A 27,032-nucleotide genomic window follows, 5' to 3' on the forward strand; every position below is an offset into this window, starting at 1 on the left:
CTGGGAAATTACCTGACTTTTGTGGAAATCAAGCTAGAACTGCTGGCAATAGTATGTGCCACTTGAGGCCTTGTTTGAATGATTGTGCAGCCTGACTCTTGAAATCCTCTGAGATGCTGAAGCTTGTTTGATTTATTCCRAACATTTCCATAGGCACCGATCAGCCACATAATATGCAGGGAGCATTTAGTGACCCACACGTTAGCTGGCAGATCCCAAATGTGCAGATATCAGAAAGCTGCTGACCTGAGTGTGTATACAAATTCAAACTTGTCAATCAGAGAAAGAYGTGCCAGTGCCCAGTTAGCTTGCACAGAGCTAAGACAGCTCTTGTGGTCCTACAGGACCAGCCCTTTGGCCATGGATGAGCAGGGCAGGGCAGCAGCCTGCATGTGGATGCTGGAGAGGGCTGCAACTGCTTATGTTAATACATTTRTGTTAAAACCCTTCCCACTCCCTGATGTTCACATGGTCTTGAACCTAGGAATGATACAAATTGTTGGTTTGGGTTTTCATTTATTGTTATTAAAATAATAAAAAGTTATGGTAACTAGGAAAAGAAGTCTATGAACAGCTAAAAAAGATCCACCATTTCCCCACAGTAGCACCTGAGGTATTTATTTTGTGTTTGTTTTGTGTACTGGTCCCATGATACATCCTCCAGGCCAAGCAGCTGCGAAGTCTGTTATTTTAAATAGCTCACAAAATGCTGCTACAGTGTAGATGATGCGTTAGGGCATAATGATGTTCATGGAATATCCGCTCTGACTGCTTGTCACTTGTTTAGCAAAAACTAGCTCTTTTTCAGGCCTTTATTTAATCTTTGGGAGGTTGATCTTTATGGATGATCAGAAGGTAAAGGTAGCTGCTGATTCAGCAGTRTAAGTAAATATCTCAGAATATTATTCATATCTCTTAAGCAAAAAGGTTTTGTTATTTTTCATCTGTTTTGGAAGTGTTTGGAGTGGCACCTTTCCCACCCTAGCAACACAGTATTTGCAGGAGTAGATTCACTTCTCCTCATAAATCTTCAGCATTTTGAATCAAAAAGCTGCCAATGCCATGCTCKGAGAACTTGGTTCTGTACTGATAACTCAATGGAGAATGGAGCTGGTGTAAATAAAGATTTGTGGAAACAGCTGAATGGCTGTTTGAGTATCAAAATGAGAGATGTTTGCTAAGTGACTCCAGCTGCCTGAACAGCCAGGAGAGAGAAGTATGAAGTCTGGAGAAGCACAGGTAAACTGGAACATGTGTGCGTTTGCATAATATCAGTTAAAGAAAAATATTGTGCCCATTTTCAGGGTTAATTAAATGAGCCTTAAAGCTTCTGCCAATACATGAGGCATTTCTTTTTAATTCCAAATATGAATTCTTTTTGGGAACTTGATTAGAATTTCAACAAACCCCAGCTGCCAGCAAAGCTCACTGTTTTAATAACCTACACATATTTCATTTTACATTGTCAGTTTTACCTGTGCCAGGGCACCTATCACCTCATGCTGCCAATCCATTTTCGTGCTGGAAACATTTGGAAGGCTTTGATTTATTGTAAAGACTTGCCCTTCCTTCTAAAATGCCTATCTCATGTTTCCTGTCTTCATGATTATCCTTCTAGAATCATTCCTGTTCCATTTCATTTCAGTAATCATAGGCTTTTGAGAGATGTGATGAGCCTTTTCTTTTAGGGAGAAAACCTGAAGAAAGTTAACATAGAAAGAAAAAGCCAAACATTTTGTTGGGTATGTGAGTGCTTGGAAAAGACCAGTCAGTGTTTTCTGGYTTTAACATTACTTCAGTAATTTGATTGGATTACACAGTTGTTTTTTCTGTGTGAGTTGCCCACATTGAGAGTTTGGTGCTGTATCGCTGTAGAATATGTTCYTTCTGAACAGAATGAGAGTAAGAGCAGAGGAAAATCGAGTGTTTTGCCATGGTAAGGACTTTGAGTTTTCAAGCTGAATTGTGATGTTGACATGTCATACAGACCAGGTCATTTATATTTAATATAATGTAAATCAGAGAATCTGTTCCTTGGACTGCTGTTTGAAAACTTGGTTCAGGTAGGAAGAGCCATAGTGCCAGCAGAGTCTCATAAAGTTTCTCCATGAGTTACTGAGGATGAAMAGGCATTCAACAAGTGCTGATTCCATTTGCCTACAACACGAGCCACCTTACATCCATTGCTGACACGTGCAGAAATCCAAGGTGTTTGTACTCCGTGTCAGCAAATGCTTACCCAAGTGGTGGCAGTGATGAAGACACAGCTTCCAATTGCAGTGCAAGCTGTTCAGGSGTTCTGAATGTGGCTCATTTGTCCATCCTAACACCTTCATTGCCRGTGTTGCTCCTGTTGTGTTAAAGCTCTCACATGTGTGCCTGCTTATGGTATGTGTTGGGCATGAGTTGCATTCTCATGTTTTTGCCATGTAAGGCTGTCTTGAAATATTTTAGGTAAAACTCTGGAGTTAACARTTTTGTCTAATCAACACCTTTGCCAATTGTGACATTGATTTAATTTTTTTACATTTTATTATCCAAATATCTTAATGTCTCATGCTGAAAGCAATGCAATTTCTTCTTTGCTATGTGTAAGCTGCCTTTTGTATATCAAATTTGCTTTTACACAGCCTTACTACCCTTGTAGAGTTTTGTGTTTAGTCTGTCTTTGGTGCTATATTTAAGATTAATGTTTGTAATGTTGCTGGCATTAACTTGTGAGTTCAAGCTGGCAAATGAAAGCATTTGCTCCCATTCCATTTCAGACCGTGTCAGAGGATTTATTTAAAGCGCGCCTGGCAGCCCCACCCACTTGCTCCTAGGAAATAAACCAGGATCCAGGCTAGATTATCAGTACCAACAAGAAGTACCATGCTTGTCTTCCATAAAAATTTTCTTTCTTAACATTTATTCTTCTGCCTTTCTCTGGAGATTACACCACTGAAGATAAATGTGACTTATTGCAGTGAGCACAACAGTACTATCTGTCTTTCCTCACAATAACCGTTTGTTATCTTTCCAAAAAATGTGTGGTGACTAGCCAGACAGCAAGCAAATGCCATTTCATACACCTGTGTGCCAGATGTTTTACAGCTGTGCACATACTGCTGCTGCTGAGCCTCCAGTGAGTGTCATGGGACAACTGGTTCAGGRAAAGCATGGATTTTTCTCTTGGGATGGGCTGAAATGGCAGGGAAGGATCGGCAGCTGCCAGTCAAAGGAACTGCAAAGCACAATTAAGAATTAAATCTTTTGGAATCTTCTTTGGGGATATTGGTGACATTGAGAGTTAGCAAAATTTCCTCTGGCTTCTTCTCAGCTGAAATATTTTTCACAGCCCCTCAAAGTCTAATGAAATTAAAGTAGGTATTATTGAAATTTGATTTGGTAGCCTACAGGTGAACTGCTTGTAATGAGCAGCATCGAGTTGGGTTTTACAAAGCTAGGTAGGAATTAATGACTATAAAATTCATATTGTTTTTAAAGATAGCTAGATATATGAACRTCAAAAATCTTGGGAAATCTTCTTCTTATGAGGGTTTTGTTCCTGGAATGGACTTTGTACTTCTAAGTTCTTAAAACTRTGGAGAATGTGACAAAGGAAGTGGTCCTATCATCACAATCCCAGTCCATTTTCTTTATTAATGACTCCCACAATTATTCTTCTTTACAAAGTATTTCGCAGCATTCATTTGAAGCTTGCAAAATTCTGTAAGGAAGGAGGTTGGTTTTACTATTGTGTAATCTTTTATTTATTTAGCTATCRTAACTCACGGCTTTGTATGTCAGAAGGAAAGTTCCAGCCGCTGATAYGCTGCACATGGTATTTGTAGCCAAATCTCAGTGTGGCTGCAGCTGGATTTTGTGTCACATCTTTAAAGAGAGGAAGAAGGAGATCACAAACTGCTCTGGGAAGGTGGCCAAGGTATTAGACACGAACGAGGGCAGGCATGTGTKCCTTTATGGGGAGAACAGGGGRAGAAAGTGTGGTCCTGGAAGCCTGATAGGCATKGACATATTTTGCTTGCTTCAGAAGMTGATTCARATTTTGAATTRGCATCTGTAGTCTAGTCGCTGACCCAAAGCTTTTAAGGCTTTTCAAAGTCTGTTTTTAAGGTAATGGTTTCAGGAATTTGTTTATTAGTGCCCTCCTAATTCAGCATTAAACAATTTTCTGCTTGGTTTCWTATCTGGTTTCCCAGCTCATGGACTGGAACTGCAAGTATATGATGTCAGAAAGAGAATTATAGCCACTGCTATGATACTGATTTTGACATGCAGGATTGAAGAGAAATTATGTCAAATTACCATCATAGTAACCCAGTGTGAGAGACATCAATGGTTTGAAAGGAGATGGCTGAAATCTTCTCACTAAAACACAAACTTCTTCAAAGCCCTGTGATGGTGCTTTTTTAGTTCTTTCCATCTATTAACTTTTTGATCCTTTTTTGATGAAGGAAGTACTTTACCATTCTATGGAGCAGGAGGAGCCCATGGTCTGCTGTGCTGTGCAGCAGGAGATCTGTGGTGGTGCAGTGTATGGCACAGTGGGCATGGGAAGGACTGCCCTGTGGTTTCAGAGTTGGTAGGATGGCCATGAGCAGGGCATTGTGCCTGATGAACACCCTTTGGCACGTTCGTCTACATATCTATACTTACATATCTACATACACTTTTMTATCTGTATGTAGATATATCCTTTGCCTCCAGAGATACCGTGGGTGTGCTTTGGCACCTTTGTGTTGTGTTGGGGTGGGTATTGTCACCATGGGTACAGTGAACAAGCGGGGAGGATGGCAGTCCTGGGCCACCACAGAGCCAGGGACAAGTCTTCCCTCTGGATTTGGGGAATATTACCTGTGCTGCTGAGAAGGCAACTCACACTTTCTGTCTGCCGAAAGGATATTTCTACTTCCACATCATTCTACGATATCCATTTATTTTCAGTCTCAGGCGTAATATGCTTTTGATGGAGGGTTTTCCCCCATGATTGTTTCCTGAATTAATATATCTTCCTTCACTTTGGCAAGGATTTTCCTTAATAAAAAATCTCATCATCAGTTATTAGTTTCATATGACTGGTCTGTGAAACACACAGGATTATTGAAAGCTGTAAAATTTGTGTTAGCTGTTTTCCTACATCATGATSAAAATTATCTCAGTTGTGTCTCAGTGGGTTTGATCATATAAATTTATTGCTGGTTACCCACAGTAAACCAACAAGCTGCAACTGTGTGCCTAGAGCTCAGATGAATTTATCCACTTACACCCAAAGTGGTTCGGGGGAAAAGCAGCAGTAAAATAAGTGCTCGTTTTAGTAAAAATTGCTTTGCTTATAGTGGTTTTGTAATTTTTTTTTTGTARTTACTACTGTTCATAAATTTTTGTTAGTGTTAGAGTAATATTAGGTTGCAACTGTTTTTAACCRAAACAACAAAAATGTTGATACTCAGTATTGCTCCGTAGTGAAGCAGGAAAGGAGCTATGGTTGAACATAGTGTGCTGCTAATAGCCCCTGATGAACTAGCATGAGATATCATATTGTTAATTGATTTAATGAGTCCTTAGATCCTATGATACTTGAAAGAAGGTTAATTAGCTTCATATAACGTAACTGTCCTGGATTGTGTTTAAATGCATTATTTGATTATCATTTTCTTGAAATATTCACTTCTGAGATTTTCAGTCCCCCTTCACTCCCCAGCCCCAAATTCATAGTTCCTCTTGCTCTGAAGCATTTTAGGAACATTAGCTCAAAGCACGGTGTTTCTTCCTTGTTTATGTGGCTTGGGTTAGCTGTGAATGGGTTTTGTGCAGGGCACAGTCCTCTTCTCGAGCTAAGCAGAAACATGGCTGGCTGACAGTTCAGGTAGCGGTAAAAGGTGCTTGTCTGAAATGAGTGATCAACTATGATTGAGTTCRTCTGGCACATTTATATTCCATATTAGTTTCCTCTTTTTTTTGTATAGACCCTATGAAAAGTGGCATGGAAGTGTCAAAATTCATTGTTTTTCATTGGACTCTGAAATAAAGTTGCTCTCATCACTTGAGAGGATGGGTGCCAGAGGGGTGGATGTGTTGGKCACAGCCCTGCCTCACAGACAGGTTACATTACTGCAGCTGGATGCTCTGGAAGGCTCTGCCATAAAGGGAAATGTGTCTGCTGAAGGCAGGCTGGGGCAGAGTCAGCCCACACACTGTTCCCTGCGCTGATTCTCTGCAGAGCGCCTGAGCGAGCTCACCCGAGGTTCCTGTCCTAACAAGACAAAGTACTGCATTGTATATGAAAGGGAAAGTTTAGAGCTGTTTGGCTGCATCCCCAAATTCAATGGATGGTGCTGGAAGGCAGAGGTGGGTCGTGCAYGGGCTCTGCAGCGCGCACTGTGACTGGTGTGCTGTGAGCCACAGGTGCCGTGAGCCAGGAATGGTGGGAGCATTTCAGCATTGTCAGCCCTGTCAGTGCAGCCTGACACTCATCTTTTGGCTTTGGGGGGGTTGGTTTCAAAAGGAAAGAAATAAAGTAGAAGTCTCATAAAAAGTTAAAATCATAAATTGAGCTCATGTGTACAGAAGGGGAAAACTTCACCGAAAATTTTGAATAAAAACGATTTTTACAACTTTTTAACTAGTTTCCTTTTGGCAAGAAGGTTTTTAATGGAGAGGCACTCAGAATACCTACCCACACATATGGCATATGACCTACACATATGACCTACCTACCTGCACACTACACAGCCTTAGTGGTAGTGTACAGTAAAGGATGCTTCCACTTCTGGATTTGCATATTCAGGAAAAATTAAATAATTGGAATCAAATTTCATAAATGTTCACCAGTAGGTTACATTGTCAAGAATTCATGTGCTTTGACTACAAGAAGCAACTGGTAAGCATTCATGGGTATAAAATTCCTTTGTGTGTCCTCACATTCATTTTGATTGGCAAATCCTTCACAGTGGCTCCCTTCCTGATCATAATGGTATCTTTCATCCAGCCTTCTTTAATACCTTCTTCCACCCCACTATATTGGATGTGCTGGAATAGAATCAAATACAAAAGCTGTACTAATATACAGTTTAATGCATTCTAGGATTTTTGCATCTTTGCTGAAAAACAAAACACTTTGCACAGCTGGAGAATTCTTTTTTTTATGAAATGTTGGAGATTTATTTGTTTGCTTGTTTGTTAATTGTTTGGATCCTCCATAGTCTATCTTGGATAGATATATATATACAGATATATCTTCTGTATATTTTACACCCTTGTTCCTCAAAAAAATGCCAAGATGTTATTTTCATTAGGAATAAGGAGAAGACATCCAGGATTCAACACTTGCATCCATTTTACCTTTCTGCTTGCTTTATTTTTAGCTTCCCTTGTGCGTCATTTAGAAAGCAGCAGCTGTTTTACATTCTGTATCATGTGACATCCTTTCCAACAAGCCACTTTAGAGCATCCTTCCTCAATATTTTGTGGGATGCAGAAGAGTCTTACTGGTACTTTGCTCCTTCTTTCTCATTGCACCATCATGAACTGGTAATACATCATCTATGTGGTGCTGCTCTGTATAGTCAGAGGACTAATTTAATTAATTTTTATTAACAGTCCCTTAATTGAATTTCTGAAAGGCAGATACAATTACAAACACARCACAGGAAGAGCATAGGAAGAATGTCTGGCACAGCTATACAAATAGATGTATTGCTTCAAATATTCCCCTGCTGTTGAACAAGACATGTAATCTGTAAAGGATTATGTGTAAGAGGGAGGAAGATACTCAGAGCAATACTGAAGCTTATTCAAGTGGTCAAAGCCAGTAGAAAAGGGAAAAAAAAAGTCAGATACATTAAATCACAAGTGCCTCCCTCCAAAGTGCAGTGGCTCCTCTTCCCTCTCCCAGACACTCAAGCMAAAATAAAATAAACATTATCCTAATGCCTGTGCTCTGGAAGAGAGAGAGAAAGGGCTCCTTCAGGATAAAAAGACAAGGTGGCATTACTACCCTCAAACTGGCATCCTGAAGAGGTGGGCATAAAAACGTGGGCACCACAAGCAAATAAGATTTCCTAATAGCTTCAACAATAGGTTGTTCAGTAACACAAAATGCCCATGTTGAATAAGGATCATCAATTCCCATAGCTGTGTTTCCACTGAGCTGGAGAGTTGTTGCCATTCCTGAGTTGCCACTTTGAATTCCTTTTGAATCTGCTGTAGGATAATTTGCTGGTAGGATACAYTGATATAATACCATTAAAAAATACCTTTTAGTGAATGTGGCCTGTCTGGAATGTCTCCCATCCCTTGGCTTATTCAGCAAGTTATCTTAATTTGGATGTTGAAAGGGCATCTGCACAAGAAACCTGGTGGCTGAGCARGCTGTGTCAGTCAGTGAGCACACTTCTTTATTCTACTGATAAACGTGCTGCTGCAGAATCTGTAGTCAGAACAGATTCTTTCACTTTTTTTCTGAAGGAAATGTCAGCAATCATTTCCGATTGTTTAAATGCCTTTTCCTMATGCTTTACATGCCCTTTACAAAGTGGGCACAGTTGGGAGGMTTGGTTTGCTCCCTAGTCAGAAGGATTGGGATGGGAGAACTGGTGAATATAGACACTGACACCCACCACACACGTGCATGTGTCATGCGGGAATGGGGTACATTTAAACAAATTTAAACAGAATGGCTGCAAGCATTCTTATTCCAGGACAGAAGTGCTTTTTTCTAGGTAAACTGAATCTGCTCTGAAATGTTAGCTAAGCTTACATTTACCTTTGCAACTGGAAAACATTTAAAATCACATTTTCTAAATGGAAAGCAACTTCTTTCTTTCCTTGGGTTGTTTAGGGCAAATGGACCATTTGACTACAGAYATGTTCTAAATTCTGTTTCCCAGACACAAAAGCCATGATAATCCAAAAATGTKCCTTCTTGTAGGCCTTTCAGTATGATTTCCAGTACAGTAAAAAAAAAAGTAGTATACAAGATGAATCCCAGATAACTGCAGTGTAATGTCTAGTGGTTTCATTTTCCAGGGATATACTCATAAAAGTTCATTTTTRGGGGTCTAAAGTAATCTTCATTTTATGGGGCAATTAAAGACTTCTGTTTTGMTGTTGTCTGCTGTTCTCTGTGGGATTGATTCAGAATCAAATACATACTGTAGAGGAAAATTCAGCATGACAGTTCACTGCTGGCATTTTTCATGGAGGATTGYAGTATTCTCCCAGATGGAAGAGAAACTTACAAGGGAGTTTTATTTTTTTTATAGGTCTATATTATAGCTAACCATTCTTCTACTTATCACTGCAGGTACGTGGAACACTGCCTGGTTTTGGAGTCTTTCCACTTTATAAAGTACAAGTTATGTTAATATTTTTTGACACTTGAGTAAGAAAAATTTCTACATTTTATCAAATTCAAGACAACTGACTTCCCTTTGATTATTTCCAGAYCCRCMTAATATCAGTCACAAAGGTAATACAGTATGAGATTTAGGGTTCTGACAGACGTGTGTCTACAAATGAAAATCATATTGCTGGAGCTGTATCAGCCCCTGCCTCTCTGAGGAATGGCAGTGCCCTGAGTGCAGGAACATCTGATTTGCTTGTGAATCAGCTCCACAGTGGTTACAGTTTGCTATATTTAGTGTTTTGTAGGTAAGCCTCTGGTRTTTTCACTTTGCTTTATATCACTCTAAAAAAAAGAAAAGTGGTTGTCCGGAAACTGGTTGAGAAATGACCGAGGTGTTTGGGCAGCACGAGCTAAGGGAGGGATGGCAGGAGTTTCTGWCTCAGCCCTTGCTCCAAGTCCCACAGTTGCTGCTGGTAGTCAGTCCTAACTCTGGTGCAGTCCTTTGGTGACCCGGGGAGTGGTCACACAGACGTGCCCTTCCTGGCTGCAGGTTGGGTGCTGTGGAAGCTGTGAACCTGTGCTGCCCTGGGGAAGAGCCCTGGCTCCCAGCCCTGCCTGCCTCAGCCCTCTCTGAGGGGCAGCAGTGTCAAGGGCTGCCTTAGGATTCCTTTTTATGGGGTCTTCGTCAGCAAAGAGACTGTGAGCCCTAAACACCAGGATGGGCTAGGCAAGGGTGAAAATTTACGAGAGGAAATGAGTAATAAGGACGTCACAGACCATCTCCTACGTTATTTGGAGTTGTGCCCTGGATAGGTCATCTTTTCCCTTTTCTCTCACTGAATCTTCTTTTTTTATATTTTTTAATAGTYGCCTTAATGACAGTGAAGTGGATGAGTGCAGTACCTTTTAAATGCCAGCTTCCCCTTGTATGGCATCCATCTGTAAATGCACTTAGAACAAACATCTGCTCCCAGAAATCACTTTCTGACCTGGTCTGTTTTTTTCAGTGTTTGCTAGGCTTTTCATCACCTTCCCCAGTAATCCCAGCAGRTCCACAAAAAAGTAARGATCCTTAYTCRTGTGACATTGCAGYCACTTCAGCTGGCTTGTTGAAACTYGAAAGTTGTAACTGGAGGAGCAATGCAACCCTATTTACAAGAAAAGAGGAAATTTTCAGTTGTGAAAGCTATCAGTTATGTTAGGTGTATATAACCCATGTTACATTGTAATCTGGATCCCACAAAAATWAAATTTCCTGTGAAATACCTTTTTCAGCTAAAAGTTGAATTGGTGGGTGTGTAAYTAGACAGTAAATGGGAAAGGCAGAATGTTCAGAGACTGCAATTCAGTCACACATTAATATGTGGCTATTYCCTTCTGAATACAAAATACTGAACTGGATTTTAAATATCAGCTTGCACACAGTACAATGTGTAATATTTTACATAGGCTTGCTGACTTAAAATACGTTTAGAGCTAATTGATAGAACCAGAGCTCTGCTTTTATYCCTGAATCAGTTTGGCAAAAGGTTCATACTCTTTAGCAACTTGATAATTTTCTTTCTCTCCATTTAATTAAGACTTTGTGGATCATTCTGTTTCTTCAGAGAAACAGTTCTAAGACTCTTGACATGTTACCATGTTTCTAATATTTGAAGTRCTGAGAAAGCCAAGAATTTTTAAGTTGCTATGTTCRTATCGAATTTGTACCAGTAAATCCRAAATCTTGTGAATTTCACAGACTTKTATTTATATCTGCATTTTRTCCCTGTGGTGTTATGCATAATACAAAGGTTATCTGAAGCCTTCTCCATTCTGCCTGGAAACTAGTTGCTCTTTAAAAGATTTTTCAGTCTGTGAAGAGACTTTGCCAGGCATCTATATTAATACCTCTATAAAAGAAGGAAATACTTTCTCACATGTGATTAAAATGTGGAAGTCATTAACACAGGAAAGCCACTGAGTCCAAGAATTTAACAAGACTTCTGCAAGGTTATAGCCATCAACAATATACAGGGTTGTAATTAATAGAAGTAATTTGGAAAAAAATGCTGAGCATAATGTCCAAGGATTCAGTTGGTCTTCAGCTATCAGCTCGCAGTTGGACAGAGATTGTTTTGTCAACCTCCATGGTTTTAGCTTTTCTCCRTAGAGCATCTGGCACCAGCCACAGYGYGAGACAAAGYCCTGGGACAYGCACATTTGCTGTGACACRGGASRAACAYGCTCCCTGCCTGCCTTCTGGCTGATTTAAAGCGTGTAACTCGTGTATTCATTGATCACACTGCGCCAGCTTTCCTGCGTGCTCAATGCCCTGCTGCTCCGTGYGTGTGGGAAGCAAGGCACTGGCAGCTTTTGTTACGAGACTGAGTTAAATGGAAAGGTGATGCTCACAAACAAATAAAGCAAAGTCGATACAGATACTTTCCACCTTCTTCCAGCTTTGATAGCTCTTTCTCATTCCTGTGTTTTGGCTGTGGCTGGGGACAAGCTCTGCTCTGTCCTGCAGGGTCATGAACAGCTGCAGCAAAGGAAAAACAAAGGAGAGAGAGCATGCAGTGGTGCACAGGGAGCAGAGCAGAGCCTTTCTGTATGCACCAGGGAGAAACAGCATCGTGCTGCTGGCACTGCATGTGTCACATTTGCTTTGTGCCCGAGACCCTGAATGAGCTGTGCTGACTGTGGAGCTCTGCTCCAGACTGCAGGAAAGAGCATCAATGCCATTGTAGTTGGCACTGTAGTAAAGATGTGATGCAGGGAGTAGACAKGGAAAATAAGCACTCTGCAGGTAATCTGTCCAGAATGGGATCAAGGCGTGTTTGTGACAGCACAAATAAGCTCCTTCTGAATTTSTGAAGCTTTTTATCTCTTTAATTTTCTCTGGAGGAGGAAAAAAAAAGAAAAAAGAAAAAGCCTTAATTTCTTGGTAACTTTCACAGAAATAAAATCAATTTTAAAATAGATTCACAGTCAGTATTTATTCTCAGTCTGAGGAATGTAGTCTGGGAGCAAAGATAAAGCAGCCTTTTCCTRCAAATAAACAAGTAATTTTCCAATGAGAATAGCTACATGAATTCCTGTTGCTGGAGGTGATGCTGAGGATGAGATTGCAGCAGGATCCAAGGCTGCATTCRAGGGAGAGGACTCTTGCTCACCAGCAGCCTCTCCTCAAGGAAAGTGCCCAGGCAGGTGGGTAGCAACACATTACGGGGGCCCTGCAGATCTCCAGGTGAGTTTGGTGTGCCATCTTGGGGACATCTTTATTTGTGGGGTCACCAGGAGGGAAGGAGGAAGGTTGGACATTAGTGAATGTGTTACGGAGTGTGTTTGTTATGCCTTGGCTGAGCAGTGGAGTTGCAAATGATTTCTTTGCCAAAAATGAAAGTTCATTGCAGACTGKCTTTGTTTTGATTAGGAAGAGCTGGGGGGGCTATACTACAAGAGTAAATAAAGCTTATGGCTTTGCCTGCTAGTTTGTTCATTTTGGCACTAGAGAGAGTATATTCTAGCTGATTTTTAATTTTTTCTAGTATTTTTTTGGATTTTTGTATGTGCACAAAAAGCTTTCCATGGTGGTGGTACTTCTGCAATTTTTTTAGTGCTTGAAAGGAAGTTTCCATAGATTGTGCCTATACTAGACATTTGTCACAATAAAACATCATTTTACTAATTTGTGTTGCAATACAGAAATTCATTACCTTCCCCTTTTTCTTGTCCTTTCATATACTGSATTTGGGAAAAATACTACCCACAAAGCATTTGTTTGGGGGTTGGTTTGTTTTTTGGACTGGAAAACTGTGTTTCCAAATAGAGTTGATTTTAATTAGATGGTTTAACAACATTTTTGTTGCTTTTGTGAATATATTGTTATCCCTTGTTTTATTGCAGAAACYGTGGTTAGGGAAATGACTTACTGAAAGTTCATAGTGAGCAAATTGTGAGAAATGGGGAAAGTTGTATAAAAATGCTGATACAGCGTTCATTATGTAATTGAAAAAGGTGTTTCATGCASTGTTATTTTTGCATTTCAGTTATTTGAGACTAAGGTGAGAATCAGTTACCTATTTCAAGTTCCATTATCCTGGCAGCACCTTGACTCCTTTTGGCAAATCCTTTAGCCTTCTCTGCTTCTATCTAACAATTTAAAGTGGACAAGTGGTCCCAGGTGTACTTGAAGTGTTTCATTAATATGTGTAAGTACTTTGAGAATAATTTTATTTTAAAATTAAAAATACATAAATCTTTATTGTATTATGTAGGAATACATGTTTGTAGGATAAAGATTGTGCTCTCCGTCAGTTAACGAAATTTTATTTGATTTCCTTTGACAATTAATTCTGTCTTGGCAGCTTGTTAACTCATGGTTCTCTCTCAGTGGACAGAAATTAGGGCTTTAGTATCTTCTTAGAGAAACTTTGAAAATCAACACTGCCATAAGAGAGCTAAGTCTGACATTCATGGCTAGAATTTTTCCCTTTCTCCTTGCAGCTATTAGTGCTGTTACAAAGGAGCTGGCTTTTCTGTGCACTCGAGTTCATCACAAGTCACTGGCTTTCAGCCTTTTTCCAAGCATTTCTATGTGCCTCCATTTTCCAGGAGAAGTGTGAGCTCCAGCATAGGTCATTCAAGGCTTGCTTTTCTTAGCAGCCTTGTGAAGACTTCTTAAAATAGTGGTTCAATAGACTACAGGAGGAAAATTGCTGATCTAAGTAACATCCTTCTTTTTTCTATTTTGTTCCTTGTCAAAGAGGACTGCAGTCCATTCTGGTACAATTCTAGTGGACACACTTTACTGAATGATGTGTATTGCCAGAGATCTGCAAAGGGATTGTGACTGAGAATATCTGATTTACACAGACAGTTTAACAATTTGGCATTCTTGTATCCATGCAAGCTGGATCCATTCTGATCTTCTGGGTTAGGAACAAACAGAAGGGTAAAGGTTTTTAATTCCTCAGTGCAGCTAAGATGGCATTGGCTGAGCATATCAAAATAGTAATGTGCTGGAGAATGGAGAACTCTGGAGAAACTGTAGGGGTTAGAAAGCACCCTCATCCAAAATTACAGTGTAAAGTGCTCCTTTGCCGTTGTCTATTTCTTGTTTGCTTCAGTCTGTCAGGAAGTAATGTGTATTAAATGTTACAAAGAGCAAATMATTTAAATTGTTCATCCAAACAATTGTGAAGTGACTTGAGAAAGTATGTATAGAAACTTGATCTAACATGATTAGAGATGCTCACAAGTCAAGGTTTGTACATGATGACAGCACAATGATAGTGATTGATAATGTTGGTGCCCACCACAGTGGATCATTCTCTGGAGACAAGCTTCCCAGGCTCTTTTTCTGTCACTTTGCATGATATCTACAGACCAGAAAGCTGAACTGCACTTGTGAAGTGTACATACTAGCTTTTATTACTTCTGGTCCTGAAAACTAGATTGTGTCTACGTGGGTGGGATTAGCAAAGTATGGTCACCTCTTCTACCACTTATTTCCACTTCTGTTGTTTTGAGATGGTTTCCAAAAATCTAATACCCTTTGGTATCACAAAGATCAATCATCACTGGCACTGAGTTTAAATCAAGTAACGAGACCAAGCCAATTTGGCAGTTTTACACACACACACATCATCTTTGTGTGATACGATGTCTCCTAGGGGACTTTATTTACTCCGGTATCATTGTAATCAAGAGGGGCAGCAGTTTAATGCACTTTTATTCATCATAATTATACAATCTTCTTGGATTTTTTCATGTTGTAATTAGCCATGAAATGACTGGATGATGCTCCTGATGCTCTTCAAGTATGGCATGCTGAGAAAGGTTAAGTTTGTCCCATGTTGAGCACACACATTTGCTTCACATACTCTACTGCTGCCACCATCTCCAAATCTGGGCTGTAATTGARGTTTTCTCAAAGTCATGAAGTTTTTAACCAAAATGTCATAATGAAGAGCAGCAGCACAAAGTGGGATTTGCTCCCAGGGTTTGCAGAACAGCACTTSTAAAGAAGCACTTGGTACAAAATAMACAGGTTTCAGAGAAAATGAAAGGTGCACGGTCCCTGAGCAAATAGAAGGCAGCTAGGATGGGCCACCCAAGACCTGTCCCCTCCAAATACCAMAAAACTTGTTCTGTTTTCAGCAGAAACTGAGCTGCTGGCACAGTTTGGACACCACCTCTTTACCAGGAGACCTGAATACTGAACAAAGCGGGAGAATTACATACCCATGAGCATCATATGCTTCAAATATTCCTGTTGCTGAAACAGCACTTGAGAAAAAGGCCTTTATCCTCTGGATTTATTCCTTCAGAGGCATGTTTCCAGCACTGTCTGATATATTGGACACTTTTCAAGAATGGGAATGGCCCTGGGAACGTCTGACATCAGGATTGAGCTACAGGGAAGGATTTCTTCTGGATGAGGAGGTGATTTTGTACAAGAGGCAGTGAGCAAAAATCGTCTGCCAGGGATTCTGTCTAAAGCCCAGGGGGGAAAGGAAAATCAGGATGTAGGCCTTGGTCAAGGGAGCAATCACTTCTGGAAATGGATTTGAGTGGGCTGGGACAAAGGAAGTGTTTTGGAACAAGTCACCTGGAATGTGTAGTCCTCTTTTTTTTTCTCTCCCCCTTTATTTCCTTCATGAATGGTTGTTTTTTAAAGGTGTTGTTTGGTTAAGTTGGGTTTTGTAGCATTCATTTTTGTAGCATTTTGTTTATCAACTCCCCTGTGTAGGGCAGAATACTCTGTGGAACATGGTGTGTGGTATAGAATATATAATGTGGATTGTATAGAGTGTAGTACACTCCACTAACACCATCTAACRTGCTACCTCAGAGAGGTGCATTTTTCAATTAAAATTTAATTTCTTGTTTCCACTGTGCTGTTATCAYGGGGACCATTTTCTTCTGCTTCAAGTGTGGTTTTATAAATTTTGAGATGAAAATGAGTTGAGAGAAGTCTGCCAAGAGGAGTTCCAGTCATATATGTGAGTCATAAATATTTTACTTAATTGGGGAAATYGCTCATTCTTTTACAGATTACATCTATTCCTAAATATTTTATTTAATAGCTAGAAAAATGTTCTTTCTGGGTCTTCAGTGCTTCAGCACTTCACTAACAGCAGCATTTGGGTTCCAGTGGTAACTATGCTGACTGATCCACTGAGAGCTTGGCCAACCAAGCATTGACCAATTCCTCGTGTCCCTTCCTTCCTTTGGGATGTACACCCAGAGACCTCTCCAAAAGTTTTACTGGACAGATGTACACAATTGTGTTTGGTTTTTTTTTCCCCTAGGGTGCCCAGGAAATCACTTTTGGGTTCAGATCATTTTCACTCAAAATGAGAAATTGGTCTCTGAGTGATCCTAGTGGTCCCTCAGCGCATGGAGCAGGGCACAAGTTACTTCTGTCTACCTTGAGCACATGGCAGCAAAGCCAGTTAGGGTTGGATAATCAATATTCAGTACTTTTGTAACTTCATCCAGATGCTGAGAGCAGAGGAGCAATGTCCATGCATTTTGTTGTTGTAAATCCTTTCACAAAAATCGAACAATTGCCAAGAATGTGTAAATGTCAAAGTAAGAAGCAATTATAATACAATAATTGATGCCAGATGGAATTCTGCACCTGATATCAGTCAACATGCCAGTGAAAAAGAACCATTTATTGCAAGGAATACTGCAGCAATATGTTAGGGTAGCATCAGCTTAGTATTTTCAAATACTATTTTAATAATTTTWAAAGCTGCTAATGTGTTTAGTTTCTTGCTGTGGTTGTTCTTAGACATTGCAACAAGATCCTTTTTTGTTAAATACTTCCTGAGCAGGAAATACAATCTTCACTCTCCCTAACTCCTCTGGCCATCATCAGGTTTGGCAAATTGTCATTAAAACTTACAAGTAAACCATTACTTAAAATAAACAGTGACTAAAAATCATTAGTTAGTTGCTTTTAGAAATGCTTGTTATCTTCAGGCAATGAAAAATGATAGTATTTTCTTAAACGTTATGTAGCTATTAAAGTAAATTTAAAAAAAAAAATGGCCATTTCCAAAACTGAATTTATTAGTTTGTAAAGATTGATATTTTTTGAAGAAAGCACGAACTTGCCTCAGTTGTGCACCTGCTTTTCCTAGTATGAGATTTGGAAGTGTGTTTGCTTTTAAGAGGTGATAAAAGGTCACTTGAGCATCAGTTCAGGCTTTGCTRGGATATCGTTCCCTTCTGTAATTCATGGTGAGTAGGTGAGACAAAGATTGCATTGTACTTATTTTGTTTTGGCCATTTCATTCTGATGTTCTTGTAATTGGAGGAATTTTCTAGTTCGGTGAAACAAACTTCAGGCTGATCCTGAAGATACTTAGTACATGCTGCCTAATTTTTCTGCACCCWTTTCAGTGCACACTGAATGCCTCTGTGTGCTGTAGAACAGTCCAGTTTGAAGATGAAGTAAATTACTCCTCACTGGAAATGTTTGCACAGTCACATGCTTCCRAGTGCTGTAGTCCTACTCGCTACCCTCACTGCATGGAAATTCATGAAACATTTCTCATGAAACGTCTCCAAGTACAGGTTTAAAATTGAGAGTGCAGGGATATTGAGGGATCCAGTAGAAAGATCTGCACACATTTCTCCAGCCATGCAGTGCAGTGAGGTGGCTGTTGATCTCTCTCTCCTGCTCCGTGGATGCCATTCCCACAGTGCCTGTTTCCAGTGCACGGCCAGCACCACACTTGCCAGTGGGAGTAATTGGCACTCAAGACAAAGCCTAAAGGCAGGCAGGACTGGAAACGTGGAAGGATTTCTTCAAATTCTTCCATTCAGCTTTRCATGCCCTGAGACTGACAGATGCACTGAAGGGGAGCAAATTTCTGGTGAATCTGCCTTCCAGAGCTCTTAACTCACACTAGAAAACGTTACTGAAACCCTGAAGCGTAGCTCCTTCGTGCCGTGCCTCAGGATTCCAACAAATTCTGGCACGTTGACCATAATGCATACAGGTTTATAGCACTATTTATAAATCTCCTGAGTTTCCTCTTGTATTGTTTCTTGCTGAGGGAGTGTGGGATGTGCAATTCATCCCATCAGATTTTATTGAGGAGTTATCCGCAGTCATGTGCATGCTGGATTCTCTTGAGAAACAACATCTGTTTTCTGCAGTATTTCAAGTTTGAAATGGTTGTGGGTTGTCATAGCTTRTTTAATTAACAAAAGGATATAATTAAATAATGTGAATTATTTGCATTTCTTGTCAAACACAATATTAACTCCATAAGCCACAGAACAGGGAGGTTTCCTCACAAGCTATTTGATGATTTTTCAGTATTTCCTAATCAGTTTGCCATACAGATTCCTCTACTTTTCTTTCTCTATTCAACAGAAACCATGTTATGCCTGTAAAACAGACACATCTTGTCTTATAGGTGAAAAAGACACTAAACATGAGTTGGATGTCATCCTCAGGACCATCTGTTTTGCAAATCATGCCAKTGTGCTAACCCTGTTAAGGCAATCTCAGGTTCTTTAGGACTTTTCCATATAGATAAACAAAAAAATATAGATACATATATGAATGGATACACACTTAAATGCAGGATATGTCAACCACTGATAGGCATTTGTATGATAAAAAAAAAGGAAGCTAAGCAGCACAGTTCTCTTGGGACCATAACAAGCCTGGCTAGCAGAGTCTCAATGCTTGACTGTGCAACTCTTACATAGATCTCATGGCCAACTAACATTACAAGTCAACACGTAAGTGTAATTTAAATTAAAATTGCAGTAACAGTGGATGTGTTCTTGGAGAGGGTGTGGAGCAACACTTTCATATCCTTGAAAATAACTGGCATTCTTCATTTGTAAGGAAGCTCATTATGKTTTTTTGTTCAGTCATGTAAGCGAACTGCTGGAGGATTGTAAATGTCTAAGGTAACAGTAGCCTTGAGGCATTCTTAACTAAAATTGTATTTTATCTTCCACCAGTCATGCATTTCTAGGAGTGGAAATGATCCTTAGGATAAGCTGACTGTAAGACTTGCTGCACTTACCTCTTAAACACAGTGTGCCGTATTTGTTAATAGCATTGTATTTTTCACATCTTCTTTCCGCAGTTGATTCACTCTCATGGATGTACGGACAGTTGCAGAGTTTGTAGAGTCTATTCCTACAAAATTATTTCCTATTAATTCCTAAATTACTTGTAAAATTTCTTTTTCCTTTTTTTCCTTTATAAAGCATTCATAAGAATTGCATTAAGCCTTAAGGTGACAAGTTTATGCCTTGTATTTTCCTTCTCCCAGGGAAAGTGTGACAGTAGCAGTTTTGTTCAAATTAGGCACTGATTATTTCAGATCTCTAAATCCAGTCTGTGATTTTTGGTGGCTAATGTGCTGTCATTCTCTGCTTCTCACCTGTTCTGTTCTCACAGCCGCGCTGTGCGATGTTGAATGGCTACCAATCTATAACCCAAATGTTGTTATATTAGAGTGGAGAGTTGTGCTGATCTCTGGACAGTATACAGACGATGTATCTTTTATGAGCTGCCAAGCAAGGTGCTGTATGACTACAAATTTCTGTGGGTTTTTCTCGGGCTGTACATACCTGCTAATTACCTAACCGATTTATATTTTTTATATTTATAAAATAAAATAAATATTTTATTTATCTTTCATTGTTCATTCTCCTTATTTCAAGTTTTAGAACTGAAGTAATTTTAGGAAGTAGTTATCTCAGAAAGCCTTGGAGGGGTGGAGATGGTCTGCTGGGCACTGTGCAGGTGCAGTATGTGCTAAGCTGGGGGAAAGGTTGGCTTTCCCCTTCTGTGCACAAAAATCTGGGTTCTGGTTACTGAGGTCAGGGAGAGGGATGCCTCTGGATCATGCTCGGAATAAAGACTCACTCATTAATGCCTTCATTCAGCATCATGGAAAACACTGGGAGGGAAAAKGATYTTTCTGAGCTTSCAGCCACRTGGAATGCCAGTCARGGGAAGCCTCRCTGCAGCCTTGCAGCAGACTGAGCMCCCTTTTCTTTCCTGCCTTTGTGGTTGAAGGAGAGAAATGGAGGRCTGGAGAGAGAGTAATCGGTAATAATCTCCTCAGCCAGCCAGCCATCTCCTCCTATTGACCTTGAAGTAATGAAAAAGGGACAGATTCTTCTGYGTTTTACCTGTGAGTGCCCAGATAATGAGARCAGAGAGTAATGATCATAAATCTRCATGGCTTTGCCTTTTTGGAAGTCTGGGTCATGGGAAAAATGACAGTACCTGTTTATTTTCAGTCTGCAGTTCACATAAGKATTTGTCCCAAAGTGTTTCTTCTGATGGTATTTTTGTGTTTTGCCTYGTACTTCATTTTATGCAGCAATGGTTTTAATTCAAATGATCCTATTCCCTTTTGTTGACTTCAGTTTTCAGTATGAGAATAGTTGTATTTCCCAAACCAGCAATAAACTGGTTTGATATTTGCAATTTTTTCATGTMATAGCTTACAGTGGAGTTATACTGGTGTAGAACTGTGCCTATGAAAGAAAAAATAAGTCCTACATATTAGGACTTTTATTCAATATTTCTCTTTAAAAAATAGGGGAAAACTCCCTAAAATGGCTACATTAAAAAAAAAAAAAAAAAAAAAAAAAACCAACTTGGAATTTGGGAGTTTACTTTCAGATGTTGAACTGCCATACACAGAGTAACCAGAAAGTTGTCTTTGGCAATTTTTTCATTCCCCTCCCAGTGATATGCAATTCATTAAGGCAGTTCCTTGTCAAACATTAACTCAGAAAATGGGAGGAATCTGAGACAGAAAATAATTAAGTAACCCWAATGATGCAGCAGTCCAACTACCGAGGCCAATGGATAAAGAATAGTAGCAAGGTGTTTTAGTASTTAGCTAAAATGCCAAGGCAATGTCAGCCAATAAATGATGTCATGCAGTCAGAGGCAGGGTTTGGTCAATGCAACCCAACAATTTTGTCTTTTAATCTTACTATGTACCATAACAAAACATCAGGAAGGACTATATTTAAAAACAGAGGAAATGTACTGAGCCACTAGAAGAGCTYGTTGCATTGTTTTTCCTCTGAGCTAGATCTCAAGTGAGATGATGGCTGCACGAGTACTGAGCTCCCCCAGGCTCCTTTCCCCCTTCTCCGTGTGGGATTAACCTCAGGAATGGCAGCAGGATTCTGGAGTAAAGGGGACTGTGGTGGGGAGGTTTTGCATTTTGTTTGTATTCCCATGATGGAGTCATTAGGGGAGTGTTTGGAGCAAAGCTGAAGGAAAAGGGAGATCCTGAACCCTTCACTGAATGTGCAGCAGATGAGGTTGAGAGAGTGAAACACAGTCTGATCCACAGCGAGGGAGCCCTGCAAGTCTGGCCCTCTGGAGCAGCTAGGGTGGTGGTCATGTGTTTTTCCTCTTTKGAGGCCAATTAGCCTGTTGGGGCTTGCCTTTGGCCAGCAAACACCGCAGCTGAGCTGTGCTGCTTGGGGAATCAGGGGGGATAGAGGGAGGAAGTTGCCTGGCTCGGAGTTCTCTGCTGGAAAGCTGGTGGTGACAGCAGCCACAGCGTACTCTGGCTGCTCCCCTGGTGCAGTCTGGGGCCTGCTGGTGATCTGGTCATGAGAAAGCAAATTTATTTCATCAGCCAGCCAACCTTGGCCCCAAAAACGCATATTGACATCAGTTTGGTGTGCTGGATAAGGCTGGCTGCAGTAAGATGAGTGCCAGAGCCAGCTCMAAGGGGGAATCATCCCAGGGGTTCCCAGGGTGAAACTGTCCCCTTTCAGCAAGATATTTCAGCTCACTCATGAAGACATACCCTAATCTGACCCTTTCTGCAGATTTTGAGCATTTCTGATACTCAGATTGGTGTAGGGTTTTTTTTCTACACAGCCATGTTTGAAGGTTGCCTCCTGTGATCTGGTTAACCACCACTTTTAAGGAACTCTTCTGACTTGCCCCAGCTAAAAGTTTGTTCCTCAAAATCTAGCAAATAAGTTTTGATGCTTAAAGACTGTCAGCCAACAAACAGTCAAGCTAAGTTGAATTCCAGATTTATTTCCAAAGATCGTAAGGTCTTTCATCAATTTAGGTATTAACATAGGGCCTATTACAGCAGGGCCATTCTCCACTTTTGAGGTAAAGATAYTGAAAGGGTTTAAGGAGTCATTAAGCCCAAATGCTATTTTTAAAGTTCCTTGAATTAGTGGAAATCCAGTGAGATATTCAGGGTGTGAATCCAAAGAGACCCAAGTTGATCTGAACTGGTCCTGTTTTAACACTGCCCCACAGCCACAGCCTTTACCCCATTCCAGTGCTGGCACTGGATTTGGAGAAGCCCCTCCTGGCTTGAGAAGCTGAAACAGGAGAAAATGAAACCCAACATTATTCTGCCAAATCTGCTCTCCAGACAACTCCTTTGCAAGGGAGAAGARAGGAGTCCTGAGGCAGGGAGTTGGGAAGCCGGGGAACCTCTGAATTAAAGGGGTTTAAACTGCTGTGGATCAGCACCTCAAGATTTCCATGTCAGTCATGTGCCTTTAATTGCTCCTAAAATGCCAGTTTCAAATAATAGTATAAGTAGCAGAGCTGTAGTTAACTATGTAATTTAATGCCATGAAACTATTTACATGTTTAAAAGTATGTAGATGATAGTGTCTTATGCTAGATCAGGATCTTAATTRTGCGTAGTTTGAGATAATTGGGTTGCTTTAGCTTCATATCTCAACCTGCTAATTCTAACTACTAAATTAGGATTCAGCTGTAATTCCTGTATGTTTAGTAGAACTATTTCAATTTGCTCCTGACATTAGGTAAATGTTGYGATTAATTCTGCTTCTATATTCCGGTTTTCTGTGGGAGAGGTCTGAGTTCAACACATTCATATCACCAGGTAATGCAGACAATTACATCCTTGCCCTTTGCTGTGTGATTTTTTTGTTCGGGAGATATAAATGGAAAAATGTTCTGGATAAATATTTTGAGGAAAAAGCAAGTCCCAAAGCGTGCTCATTTTGTTACAGAATTTATTCTTAGGTTGCTGTGCTAGCCTGTATTTTGTGGCTTTTGTTTTCTCTTTCCTGTCTTTTMGAAGCTCATACTTAAAAATTCATCCAAAAAGTACCAAGTTTGACATTTTTAACAGGAACAAAAAATGCGGTGAAGATCATATCTGTGGTCGAGCCTGTGTTGAACAARCCAGCCTTTCTGTTAATCTGAGGTTTACATGCAAGGGTAGACTGATTATCTGCTTACAGGTGCAGGAGTGTAACTGAATGCCATTGTTTCCACAGATGAGCACCATGCCAGGGCTGCCCACAAGGCCATGCTTCTATGACATTGACCTTGACCCCATCACAGAGCAAGTGAAAGGATTGTTTTGAGAGCGACGTCCAAATTCAGGTCGGTCAACAGCCTTTGTTTTCCTGTTCCAGCTTGGGGGAGGATGTTTGTGCSTGATGTGTGGGTAAGAAGGGTTGTCAGGAGTTTATCAGGGCTCTGGTTTCAGTAAGGATTTCACACACTTTGGGGGAATGTTTCATCATGTGCACCTTATTACGTGGGTTTCTCGTTGGCTGAATGGTGAGTGGCCTTTTGCTGGTGTCCACCAAAGATGCCTGTTGGATTTCCTGGCACTGCCAGTTTGGCATAGGAGGAACCAGCTCTGCAACTGTWCTGCCCTTGGCTATGGAAAAAGCCAGTCTGAAGAAACCATGTCATCTTACTCACCTCAAAAAAAATACTCTTTGATACTACACTCACGTGGCAGTGTGTGCCTGTCATTATCTGGTTATCAGGGAAGATGTTTCTCCGTTTGTTCATGAGCTTGGCTTTGTTTTTTCATGTTTTGTTTTTATAACTGGTGTCATCTCTCTCCAAGGGTAATAAGCATTTCAGGAACACAAAGCTGTCCCCTTAGCCTGTTTTTCATGCTGGGTTCTTTYCCTTTTCCTCGAAGGATGCAGTTCCCCCACCACCTCCTCCCTTTCTCTAAGCACTTAATCTTTTTGGTGTCCTGCTTTAATTTTGTGTAGCACATGTTCCTCACTTAAAAATACAAGATGTTATGAAAATATTTCATGCTACTCCATTTTAACCTTTTAACATAATAAGTGGAGTAAAAGAGAATGTAACCCTGACTGAAACAAACCATGTGTGCCTGTGATGGGATTCTCTCCTTTCATCACTTAGCTCTCTCCCCCAGTAGATTGGTCTGGAGAGCAAAAGGGTTTTTTCTTTTAAGACAGAACAATGATATTACTGCGAGCTAATAGCACTGTGATGGCACCCTGGACCAGCCAGAGCTTTCAGGATGTGCCCAGGTGCTTCAGCCCTGCTTTAGCAATCCTTGCCTGCTGTGGATTGAGAGAAAGGGCTTTCATTTACTGTTTTCTGTGTTTTGATGGATTGTTTGGAGGAGGGGAGAGCTCTGCACAACCCAGCCAGACCAAGTCAACTGCTCACTTGCCCACATTTGAATGCCACAATGTTCATCCAGCGAGAGCAGATTCTGCCAGTTTGTGTGTGCCAGATAAGACAGGTAAAAAGCACTTAGCTTGAAAGTTAACCTGCATGCTCAGGTAATTGCTACCCTGCATGCAAAMCACCCCTGACTATTGTGAGGCTGGRTAGTGTTACACATACCACCCCTTGGCACAYATCCCATTTTTATTACTGATATGCACAATACATCTGGCAGCTCYGTGCATACATATTGATTCATCATGTGTCAGCCATGTAATTGCTCCTGAATCATTTGAAATGACTGTAAAAACCTAATGTAAAATCTATATGCAGATTCACAGAGCCTGCTTAATTGGGTGTTTACTGCCTAGTCTTCCACAATTCCATCCAAACTTGGATTGATTGATGAGTTTTGAAGAACAACAGTAATTAAGCAGACAAAATACTCCATTCCAATTGTGAAGGCCTTTCACTGGAAGCTGTGCATTAAATGAAAATGTTAAATTCAGCTTTTAGTCAGTGATGGTGTTTTGTCAGATGTAAAAAGAAATGCTAACAAAGTCACAAAAGCATAATAGTCAGGTAGGAAATAGCATGCATATCCAACTGTTAATAAATTATTTTTATTTCAGTATTGTYGGCATTGACAGATGAATAATTCATTAAGTTTAAGCCTTTTAAAGAAAAAATAGCTTGATCATAAATATTTTTCATCAACATAGGCACATACTCACCTGTGTTTCTACTTTCAATTATCTAAATAAATGCCTGGAGAGCATAGTAATACCCAGTAAGCACCACACAAGTGTTGATTAGCTCTAAAATTCATCTGGYTCACGTGCTAGATTTGCTAATTTTGCAAGAAGGGAGAAATAATATTCCCATGTAGTCTTTACTCCCAACTTCCTGTAGAGAAGTTTAGTAGTATCCTTTGTTTTCACACATTCACTGAAGTGAACCCACACTGCAGGTGATACTGTGAGGTCTCTGTGGGCTTGTTTCTATGATGGCAGATCGAGGGATCCTCTTTTCACTTAATTTGAATTCTTCTGCATTTTAGTGTATGATATAATAGTACTAGTAATATGGTGTTGGGCAGCTCATTAGGACTGATTCAGAACTTTAAAAGTTGGAATTGTTTCCTCAGCAGCTGTCTGTAGAGAACACCAGTCAGAGTAAGACTTACATGGAGACAAGTCTGCCAAWGGGAAGAATTTTTWTTTTTTTTAAGTARTATTTGCACAGTGAGGGGAAGTCATGAACTTGACCTGCACAAGTAAAATCTGTTAAGGACCTTGTGAGCTCTAAGGAGCCCTCTAATTTAATCAGTGGCAGTAGGTGCCTGCTCTTACTGTGGCAATTTGGCTTTGAGTATCTGGGTTGATGGTAGTGGGGCGAAATCATTCTCCTCAGTTGGCTGTGACTCAGTAAGGCTGCCACTGTCACAGTGTTTGATGGATTCTCGCACTCTTCTGCTCTTAAAAACTGCCAAAGCTTTGGAATTACTTTAATACACAGTATGGATCCTTTGCCACCCTTGGAGATCTTCTCAATGTGAGAGGAATCACAAAGCTCTGCCCATGAGCATCTTCATGGCTGTAAAGAAGTGCATTAGGGCCGGACACCAAACTGATGTTCTAAAATTGCAAACTATTTGTTAGATGTTTTCATCTTAATTTGTTCAGATATTTAATTTCTATACGAATAGGAAGTGTTTTAAGACCTTTCCTTTACATCCACAAAACTGATCCTGTGAACAAAAAAATGCCTGATTTTAGTCTCATTCCACAGCATTGGCTTTCATTCAGCAATTATTACAGTAATATGCAGTCTGAAGTCTGGATCATCTGGAATATGAGCATTTTTGTTTCTCACCTAGTAGGGCTACACAGATAATATATAAGATGTGTATATAGCATAACTACATTTTTGTTTATTATGGTTAAGAAAAAAATATCCAATTTCACTGAAGTACTCATTTTAGGTTGTGACTTCTTTTTGTTTCTTTAAAGAAAGCAAAGATACCTTGTTTCAGTGTATAAATTTTTTATCTTTGTCATTTCAGAAGCCTGAAAATTAAGAACTGCAACTTTCCTGTTTCCTGCAAGTAGGAGACAAAAAATGAGTCTGAAGTATTCCTGTTATGTGTCTCTGGAGGAATGTCAAGATAGACCAAAGAGCAAAAGTTTACTCTTTCTTCAAACTAGTTTTTGTGAT

General features: G+C 40.1%; 1 protein-coding gene across 1 annotated transcript in view; it reads left to right on the plus strand.

The window, feature by feature from the left end:
- Positions 1–27,026, plus strand: part of MTHFD1L (methylenetetrahydrofolate dehydrogenase (NADP+ dependent) 1 like) — a 137,423-nt gene extending 110,397 nt beyond the window's left edge. The window contains exons 27-28 of the mRNA XM_057375921.1: positions 23,645–23,753; positions 26,881–27,026. Coding sequence (XP_057231904.1) covers positions 23,645–23,734 — 90 coding nt within the window. The 3' untranslated portion in view covers positions 23,735–23,753; positions 26,881–27,026. The remainder of the gene's footprint in view (positions 1–23,644; positions 23,754–26,880) is intronic.
- Positions 27,027–27,032: the final 6 nt, after the last annotated feature.

Source organism: Malurus melanocephalus, unplaced genomic scaffold (genome assembly GCF_030028575.1).
Source record: "Malurus melanocephalus ecotype Western Australia unplaced genomic scaffold, MMel_1.1 scaffold_264, whole genome shotgun sequence".
In the NCBI taxonomy this organism is placed as follows: Eukaryota; Metazoa; Chordata; class Aves; order Passeriformes; family Maluridae; genus Malurus; species Malurus melanocephalus.